This window comes from Ursus arctos, unplaced genomic scaffold, assembly GCF_023065955.2.
Source record: "Ursus arctos isolate Adak ecotype North America unplaced genomic scaffold, UrsArc2.0 scaffold_34, whole genome shotgun sequence".
Taxonomy (NCBI): Eukaryota; Metazoa; Chordata; class Mammalia; order Carnivora; family Ursidae; genus Ursus; species Ursus arctos.
This window is the reverse complement of record NW_026623030.1, coordinates 14,419,884-14,430,053: the sequence shown is the minus strand read 5'-3', so window position 1 is coordinate 14,430,053 and position 10,170 is coordinate 14,419,884. Positions and strand designations below refer to the sequence as shown.

Genomic DNA, 10,170 nt, shown 5'->3' with positions numbered 1-10,170 from the left:
AAAGGGGGTTGCGTACGTTAGCAGCTCATTCTCAAATCCTTGCTCCACGAGGTAGGTAGCATTGTTCTTAACCTATTTTGATATCCGACTTCCAAACTAGAGAGAGCTCACCACCTCCAACATACCCAGGAGAATCTGTCTCTTAGCATCAGGGCCCTAGGCACCCTTTCCTACGCTGGGAGGTTACACCTGCCAACACCAACATTTTATTTGCTGGAACAGTTTACAAAAAGAGGACTTCTGAGCTGAAATGGGACCCTTTACAACTATACTTCAGGATGCACGAGCAGTTTCCCTTTAAGGGCAAAAAATGGTGAACAGGATTTGGGAGAGACACACACACACCTTGTCTCGTCCAAACAGCCTTTGGAGCACGACGTGGGCCAGATTTTCCGGGGGCTGAAGGCTTCATTCCTGACTCCTGTGTTTTCTTGCTGATACCTATAGGGAGACCAAGAGGCGTCTTCAGGTTGCTTTTTCTACTTCTGGGGTGGGGACAGCTCTGGGAAATGTTTCAGGTGGGAAGGAGGCAGTACCTCCCGGCTTCATCACTCCCCAGATGTAACCGCGGGCAGACCACTTGCCCTCTGCAGGCCTGTCTCTTCATGTGCGAGCTGCGGATCACATCAACAGGGCTGTTTGGAGGACTCTGGGATTCCTTACCTAAAGTGCCGGGTACATAGAAGGGCTGGTAGGATCTGCTCCGTCGTGCTAGGGTACAGGATGTGTACGTGGTGTCTTCTGGGTGGGGTTCCTTTGGAAGCTGTTGACAGGTACCTAGAGAAAGGGCTTCCCAACAGACCATGGAGTGAATCCTGAAATGCCGGTCATTCTCCAAGCCCCGCCTTCTGGAGCCTCCTCCAAGCATCTCACCTAAAGGGGCTTCTCCAGACGTCAACACAAGCAGGGGGGGTCCTCCTCTACGAAACTACCCCCGCTAGAGGCGTGACCTGGGATCACACTCAACCTCAGGATCCTTAACTCTGAGGATGAAATCTGGGTAAAAATCAGCCAACTATGGGAACGTTCTCCTAGGGCGCTGGGTAAATGGAGTATCCGACAAGTTTTGGGAACACCCGTGTTCTGTTAGGGGGATGTGGGTGTTGTCTCTGGGAAGCATGTGTGGAACAGGATTGTAGCTAGCAAAGTGGAAGCCTGGCCCATTGCATCACACTATTTTGATGGGTTTTGTGCTTGGCCATTAGAATTCCCAAGGAATCCATCGGGAACAGAGTGCTAGGCCGGTTCCCCAGGCTCTGATTCATGTTTGGAGCCTGAAGAGAATTTAGGAGGTATGCCCAGCCATGCCAACGACAAAGACTGTCCTGAACCATGACCCTCCGTGGTTTGGTTTCAAAAACATCTTACAGAAAGGACTGCTCGGCAGCGTGCTGGCACTAACCACGGGATCACCCCCCCCCCACGCCCCTTAACCTTACGCTTTGATTTCATACCCCATCAATAATCCCTAACCATAATTTGGCTTCAAATGTAGATGTGTCTAGAGGACTCCATGTGCTAATTGGCAAGTGAGAGTACTCAGACCTGCTAGACAGCTGTAATTCTTGCTCTCAAGTCATCAGCTTGCATTCTGGTTTATCCATCAGTCTCCCGTGAGTCCAGGCGACAGACACAGCAAGACGACACAAAGTGTTTCTTGGAGCCACAGGCACTGGAATTGAGTGGTCATGCCAAGGTACCTGTGGCCGCCAGTAGCGCCCACCAAGCATGTGTGTACGTCACAGCTCCCAGCGGTCCCGGCAGTCGGGCGTGGGGCCGTGCAACTAGGTCTTGCCCGCTACAACATAAACATAGATATATCCTATCTAAAGGCAGCGACGAATGAATGTGAGTCCCCGTGCTCTTTACCCTGAGGCACAACCAGAGCAAAGAACACCAAGGTAACAGGGTTCAAAACGCAAGGAGCTCAGTTTTGTGAGTGGCCAAGGGAGGAGGGCCACCCCAAGGGTCCTGACCTGCAGTGGACTGGGACCTGGGCATGAGATAAGCCTTTGTCGTGTGCGGCAACTGAGGTTCCCTGGGCTTCCTGCCTTGGCCACCAGCAATAATTAGCCTCCACAGTCTCCCCTCCCATGATGTGTGGCTGGACTAGCTTACGTAGTGGTGTCGAACACACTCTAGCTTTCTGCTTTCATGCAACAAGACACACCACCCAGAGTCCAAGTCCCTCACTGGCAGGGAGAGTTTTTGGGGGGATACAACCCACAAGCGGGCCTGTTCTTCCTTACTAATAAAATCAGGGGGTGGAAAAACAAGACAATTCCTAGAGGAGCTAACATTTGTTCCCTTGGTTCTTTTTTCCCTCGAATGTGTCCGGGTTTTTACAGCACAGGGCTCAGCCCAGGGTAGGTGCTCAGTAAAGACTGGCTATCAGGACGATGCAGACACGCTGACTGACTTGGCAAGGACTGAGGAAGAGGCTTCCTTTTGCACGAGTTCACAGGTCATCAAACGTTTATAAAGAAAAAGTTTATTTTCATCACAATAAGCACACAGACTATTACAGGACACACCAACAGAAGTAAAAAAAAAAAGTGCATTATGCATCTTCTACTGCAAATTCACAGTACAAAAGATACTGCCTTTTAAATATATAATATAAAAAAAAACACGAAGAAAACAATAGAATAAAAAAATCATTGATATCTTAACGCAACACGCTGGAACCCACTGGCAGCTTCTGAAAACCAAAGAACTTATCTTAGAGAGCTCCTGATTTTGCAGGGGGCTGGTGTCTGTCCCCACATTTGGCTGCAGCGAGCGCAGGACACCAAGAGGAGAAAACGGGGAGGCCTAGGTGGTAACACATCTCTATTAAACAAGAGTACAATTGTGTGATGGGGGGAAGGGGGGAGGTGCCACCCCCAGCTGGCTAGCAAACCAGATTCTGTGCTTTCCTTGCTCCTGTGGGACACACTGTGAGCCAGTGCCTGCCTCGCCTGCGGGACCACCAACGCTCCTCGGACAGTTGCGGGGGGCACCGCCCACCCCCGCATACGACTGCACAGATGAGTACAAGTACGGGGAAGGGCAGGCTCCAGCCCTCACGCCAACCACCACTGACAAGGCAAAGGTCCGATCACAGAAGGTGAGAGCTTACCAGTTTCCCATAAATACACAGTATTTGTAAACTATTATTAAGGCACTCAATTGTAAAACAATAATTACAGTGTCGGAAAAGGGGGAGGAAGCAGCCACCTTCTTGTGTGGCACGGCCAACACAAAGGATAGCAGAGGGGCTGGAGGGCTGGCAGGAGGAAAGACTCCTGTTGAAGAGACTGCCTGAAGCCAGGGCCGGGGCACCTACCGCTAGACAAAAAGGGGGGGGGTGTCAACGTCCAGGGTCTACCCCGAGTGGCGCTGCACACGGCCCCACTCATCGGTCAAGGTGATCCACTTCGTACTTGCATGTGTGCGGATGGGAGAGCAGTGGCGTCAGATGATCGGATTCAAGTGGCGTAACGTATGTGCATATGTACGTCTGTGTGCAGTGCGCGCGCACACACAAAGGTATTCAGTTGCAGGGTACACAATAAAAAGACCAAGTAGCTGAGCATGGCGGGGGGGGGTCCATCAACTACCCCTGTTTGGCATGCGGCACTGGCAAGACCCTGTGGGATGCGAGCGGAGTGGGCGAACCCTCACTGTGCTAAGTGTCACCGATCCTTAGCCTGCCCGGCTCTCCTGCCAGAGGTCATGTGGTTGCCCTCCCTGGGTCTGGGGAAAGCTCTGCTAGGTGGCCAGCCAGATGAGGGTTGCGTGGAATGTATTCTGGAACAAAGCATTTCTGGTCACCAGAGAGCACATCTTTCTTCAGACACCTTGGGTAAAGGTCACTTATATGACCTTGCCTAAATGATGCATCATTTCTTCTCACTGGGGAGAAACAGCCCCAGGGGAGCAGGGGGTCATGAACGTTCTGGGAGCTGGCCAGTATGGAGAGACAAGAGTGCCGAAGCAGAGGGCTGTCCTGAAGCTGCTAATTCTATTGCACCTTTGGCCCTACCCTGTGGCATCCTCTGGGCTCTTCCAAGAAGGAAAAGCTTTTAGAACGGGCTGGAATGGTTTTTGGCTAGAGGGGTGGCGTAGAACAGAAGGGAAGGTTGGACAGTGCGGCCACGTGTGAGCAGCTGGTGAGGGATCTCACTGCATGACGGACAGGGTGTCACTACCCAGGAGCGTGCTGTTCAGCACCCAGAGGTTGGCATGGGTCCCCAAGAAGAGATCAAAGAAACAGGGAATGCCAAGAATAAGAAGCCCTGTGCTGAAGTTCTTCTGCAGCGACCATTGCTCCAACACCCTAACATAGCCCCAAGGCAAAGAAAGTAAAATCAGCATTATCGAATCATGGTAAGAGGGCAGCGTGGTCTCTCCACTCTCTGGAACCAGTTTCCCCCTCATACTTAACAAAGCTTGACAAGAAGACCCCCCCACGCCACCCTGGATCAATGCAAAATGAAGATCTAGGGAAGTTCAGTCTAGCTTGCAGCATGCCACATGAATTACAGCGAGAGAGAGAGAGAGAGAGGGAGGTGAGGTGGTCATGACACGCAGTTCAAGACTCAGGGAGATTATCCAGCGGATCTAGAAAACTCCCGTTCTCTATTTCAACAAGGGCATTCCCTGCAGATGGTGGTCACCAGGATCAATGACCTTCACAGCAGAAACCCCCGCCTCTCACTCGTGCCCCCCACATTCGGCACGTTCGCCATCAGCGAAGATTCCAGATGGAGCACTGGCCAAGATGCGGCATTATCTTATGGCACGGACTTTCTTTTCAGAGGCCAGTGTGAGTCTGTCTTTGCCAGGGTGCCCCCAAGCCTGGCAGAATGCTCTTGCCGATGGAGGTCTTGGAGAAAAGTTTGTATCCTTTCCTCCAGGCCAGAGTGTTATCCATCCAATCAAGAACGCTCCCATTTCACTTTGATGATGGGGACCTGGGCCCTGGTCTGTGTAGATGCTGATACACAAGCCGTGCTCGTGCAAACGGAAGGGTCACCAAAAGCCGAGGACTCACTCAAATTTGTAATCCTCCTCCTACGCTTTCCAAGTTAAAGTTTGCAAGAACGTACTGGTCTCACACACCAGACGCGGTTAAAAGAGCAACAGAAGCCTGTCAGCATCAAATCTAAAGGACCATCTGACACAAAAATGCAGCCACCACGTGAAATTTAATTTGGCAAAACATACCGAACTCGGTATGTTTTTTGGGAATGATGTTTTTTTGGCTGGGGGTAGGGGGGAGCCCAACAGAGTTTCCTAAGAAAGAAGCAGATAATCACCTTTCAAGATGATTTCAACGGACAGGGGTAGGAAAACAAATTCCTATAAAATAACATTATGTTAAAAAAAAAATAGCACTGGGGAGGAAAAGTTTCTGGAGAGACGGTTTCTGCACCAAATCTACCCACTAGTTGAAATGTGCACCACCCTTGTCCGCCCTTGCTCCTGAAGACCCTGCCTGGGGTGCTGTCTGGCTGCTCTGGGGGACCCAGGTCTGACCACTGTTAAGATACAGGACGACAGCTCCTTCAGCCACTTTCCGAGCTTGGCTGGCACCGGAAGGCTTCTAGTCTCACTGAGTAAGTCTGGCTGACAGCTGAGTGCAAGCTGTACTTGGAGAAAGCTTCGGCCAGCAGCGCCCCGCACCTACACAGCTACCCCCACCCCGCAGGAGAGCCACGCGGGGCTGGGCGGGCAAGGTCTGGGTCGGGAGGAGGCAAGGGCTGGGCCTGAGGTGTCCAAGAGGCAGGGGAGGCCTTTGACTTTGCCAGTTTCTTCTTGGAGGGCCCTGGGCAGCCGTGCGTTGTCAAATAAAACCAAGGGTCGGCAAACCTTTTCTATAAAGGGCTCGATTGTTATCTTAGGCTTTGCAGGCTACGTGGTCCCGGCTGCACATTAGGTGGTTGTTTTTAATAACCCCTTAAAAATATAAAAGCCATTCTCAGCTCATGGGTCTGTATACCAGAGTTTGCGTACTCCTTAGACGAAACCTTTCTGCCTCACTACCAAGCCTCTTTTCTCTCTCTCTTCGAAATACTTTTAACAGCCCATCTTGCTGACCAGCACCCGCGGACTCCCTCCACCCATGCCTTGAGCCCGTGGCAGCGAGACGGGCACAGCTCACCTGATTCTGAAAGCCCCCCCCGCCCCCGCAAGCCCAGGCCAGGACTACAGACCCCTCCTCTACTCTGTCCTCACCACTAGAAAGAGCCAGAGAGAGACAGGGGGCAGTATCCTCATTGAAGGAAGGGGCGACCGTAAACATAAGCGAAGCTTTTCAATGGTCTCGTTTCTCTGAGAAGCTGCTGCAGGGCTGTCCCTGGAGAGGGACTGGCAGAGCTGCTCACGACGGATTAAAGCTCCCTGTCCCCCCCAAACATGCTCCTGTGACCTAATGAGCCCAAGGGCCTGGGCTCCTGGCAGGACAAGCCACGTCTCGGAACCACCACCCCCACGAGACGCTTGAGCACTCTCAAAGCCTCAACCCCACGCCATCGGGTTCAGCAGCAGATGTGACGCAGTGAAGCTTCGTGGGTCCTTCTCCCCAGACTGGGGGCAACTTACACATCACCATTAGCCATGACTGAGGACGTCACACGTGCCCAGCCCCGTCCTCACCCCAGTGCTGGCCAGACACACATCACTCCGCCGTGACAACACACCAGGACAAGGAATTCAACTGCACAGATGATCTCCACACACCACGCAGCCGGTACAACAACAGCATTCGACAGCCTTGTCTAACTTCACCTAGCGGTGCTGGGTGCAGCCGACTTAAAAGTCTTAACACTTTTTGGGGTCCCCACCAAAAAATAAAAAAAATTAAAAAAAAAATTCTCTTTTGGAAAAATCTTTTCTGACACAGCATTATTCCCTGGAAGGAGCCTTGGTCACTACTGTATTTTAAAAATAAAAAGCACAGCAAGAACAGAGGTAGGACTTATATTGCCATCCAAGGGCTTCCCCGCGAGGGCCTGAATGAGCTAGGAACGTGCACCGTGGAGACGGAGCCATCACTGCGACCACTCTTCCGCACGGTGCAAATGGAGTATTCAGGATGTGTGTGCATATCTGTGTATGCTCTTTCGAAAACAGGATTCTTCCTGAAAACACGGGACTTGGGGATCGGAGTTTTGTATCTCCTGGCCGACGGCTTCTGGCTCTCCCGGGCCACCCGACTGGCATCGCCCCCTTTCTTCTTGTGCTGGGTTATTCTTGTTCCCTCTCCTCCTCTCGGCGGCAAGAGTGGGGAGTGTTCGAATGTCAATCACTTAGGAGACATCACGGCCAAGACCCACGGTGAAACGAAGGGAGGGACCACGTGAAAACACACGTCCAAATACAGCAAGAGGCGGGTCAGCTTTTGCTCATCCACGAGGGGCTTCTCAAGTGTTCTGAAGCAGATTTCCCTGACGGTTGAGAGGTGGTGGCTGGGTTCCTTGGGGTTGCCTGGGGCTCACGCGAGAAGGCAGACTCGCTCGACTTGGCATCCCGGGAGTTGGTGAGGGTAGATGCATCCGCCTCGCTGGACAGGTCCTCAGTCGAGAAGTTGAGACTTCCAAGCTTGGCCAGAGAGTGTGAGCGTTTCAGCGGGGACGAGACGGTGAGGCCTGCCAGCCGGAGCCGGGTCTCGATCTCCTGCGTCCGCTGCTTCACCAGCCCGGGCTTGCCCCGGACACTGTGGATGCTGTCACTGCTGGAGCTCCGCGTCAGGTTGGAGCTCATGGAGGAGGAGGTGGGGGTGTAGCAGATGGTCTTGAGGAAGTCTTTTGAGAAATGACTAGTGTGATCCATGCGGCCGAGGAAGGGAGTGGGGCTCTTGAGTGGGGTGCCTTCGAATGGAAGGGGGATGGCCTCTGACTTCTCATCGCTCCCAGCGAGGCTGGGCAGAGCCGGGGGCCCTGGCAGAGGGATGGGGGCCAGATCAGGGTTCTCTTCGGGGATGCTGGCCTCCAGCCTGCTGGTGGTGCCATCCCTACAGGTAGACGCCGGGTCTGCGGGCGTGCCCTTCAGCCTCTCCAGTTCTTTGGTGTGCTTTCGGACCAAGCCCGCCTTTTGCAGCTGAATGATGGATTCCTGGTGCTGCATCAGGTAGCTGTTGGTTGCCGGCTTCTCGGCTTCTTTGCTGAACAGAAGCCGCAGGTCCTTGGCCGGTTTCAGATCTTTCTTGGGTGGCAATTCCTCCTTCGCTACTTCCATGCTCAGAGGGTTCTTATCACAGTGAGAATTCTTCAAAAGGAGGGACTTTGGCAGGACTTTTTGGGTTTCTCTGGAAGGTTCCAAAAGGCTAGCTGGTAGTTCTGGGACAGCTGCAGCCCCGGAGCCACCGACGTCTGACCTTCTCGAGCCTGCTGGTGGTAGGAACGGGGGACTTTCGCTTGGGCCAGAGGCCAGTTTCTCTAAAGCTCGGGACCTGCTGGACGTGTGGGCCACGGGGCAAGATGTGAGGTGGGGCAGGAAGGTTGGCTGGGTACAGATGGCGGGAGCTCCAGGGTTCTCGCCCCGCTCCCTGAAGGCCTCAGGAGCCCCGCCGGCTAGAGGGTACACACAGTCGGCACAGGATTTGTAGGAAGGCTTCACCTTGTTAAGGATCCCGAATATAGCATCGTGCTGGAAGGGGACAAGAACATGGTGAGTAGACAACAGGGAGCCAGAGGCCACAAAACACGAGGGGGGCGTGCAGTGCGGCCGGGCAGGCACCGGACAGGCAGCGCCCCCCTTCAGTGAGTGCAGGAACACAGGCCTCTCGGAACCCACTCGGCCACGAACAGTGGTGGTTAGGGATGCTCAGCCCAACTTTCCAGAAGCTATGTGACTACGATCCTGGGCAAATCTCCAGCCACACGGCCAGCACCGTCAGGTGCAGAACCTGCTCAACCCCACCTGTGCCATCTCACGTGTCTCTCCCTTCCTTTCCCTTTCCCTACTGTGCTCGGGTAGTATGCAGCCTGAAAATGGGGCTCTTCCCTTCTAGCGCGAACAGCGTGGCTCCAAAGAACTACCAGCTAGCCACTGGCTGTGGTCTTCACAGTAAGCTGGTCAAAGGCAAAAATGGCTTTGGAAAGACTCCAGTATAGACCCAAACACGGGCGCTCACAGTCCCGGATGAGCGAGTCAGGCTGAGGTGGGTTTTATATACCAATGGGGAACATGTTTGCCTTGTTTTCTGAGGAAAGCCACCTGCCTCTTGGCAAATGTGACCTGCGCCTCCACGTCGTGCCCTTCCGACAGGCAGGGCAACAGCTCACTTCCCTCACACGCCCATCGACAGACAACAGGGCTGCTCCTATGCGCTGAGGTGGGGAGCCGACCCTCTCCCCTCGGACAGTGGTTTAGCTGTGAGATTCCCAAGCTGGCCTAAAACAAAGGCTTCTTGGCAAAGAGCAGCTGGTCCATGTTTCTCCCTGCCCCCTGCCCATGGCCCTGACCATCACGGCCTAATTCCATCCTGCATCACAGACGTAGGTCCCCCAAGAGAAGAAGTCATAGGGTGGTCCAATACTGGAGGAATTGCAAGGAAACCCAGCCATGATTCCTACAGGCTGCAGGGAGCATATGGAGAGTATGTGGTGGGGGAGGCGGGAAGCCAGATCTCCTATAAAATCCTAATGTAGTCAGGATTCCTGGGGCCAGCTTCCAGGTCAACCAGTGAGACCTGAACACCCCCAAACTCTTCACCCAGAAATTTTTCTGAAGCTCTAAGTTTTCTCCTAAAACCTTTAGAACCTAACATTCTAAAATGTGGGAGAACATCCCCCGGTAGGAGATTTAAGACTGACTACCTTTCAGAGCCCAAGGAGCGATAGGGGGGGAGCAAATTCACTCGCCCAGCTCATATTCAGGGAGTGCCTGTCACATGTCAGGACCTGCGTCAGGCACAGGGGCTGCAAACAAGACATGGTCCCTGCCTTCAGAGGATCTAGCATGGACCAGAACACTGAGTGACAAGCGTCAGGATGGAGAGGAGTGAGCTCAAAGTCTTCTGCAGAGGAAAGGCTTCCCTGAGGAGCTGAACCTCCGCTGAGACCTTTAGGACAAGCAGGTGCTGACCAGGCAGAGGGGAGAGAAGGCACAGTCACCCTGCTGCTGAACCCCTCAGCAATCTGGCACCGTAGTTAGCAAACAAGTGTGGAACAAGTGAAATGA

The 10,170-nt window shown here is 53.4% G+C and overlaps 1 protein-coding gene across 4 annotated transcripts in view; it reads right to left on the bottom strand.

Annotated features, from left to right (window-relative positions):
• Positions 1–2,475: 2,475 nt before the first annotated feature.
• Positions 2,476–10,170, bottom strand: part of SSH1 (slingshot protein phosphatase 1) — a 59,420-nt gene continuing 51,725 nt past the window's right edge. For all 4 annotated transcript variants that reach the window (XM_026515054.4, XM_026515056.4, XM_057305924.1 and 1 more), the window contains one exon: positions 2,476–8,634. In XM_026515054.4, the coding sequence (XP_026370839.2) occupies positions 7,381–8,634 (1,254 nt within the window). In that variant the 3' untranslated portion in view covers positions 2,476–7,380. The remainder of the gene's footprint in view (positions 8,635–10,170) is intronic.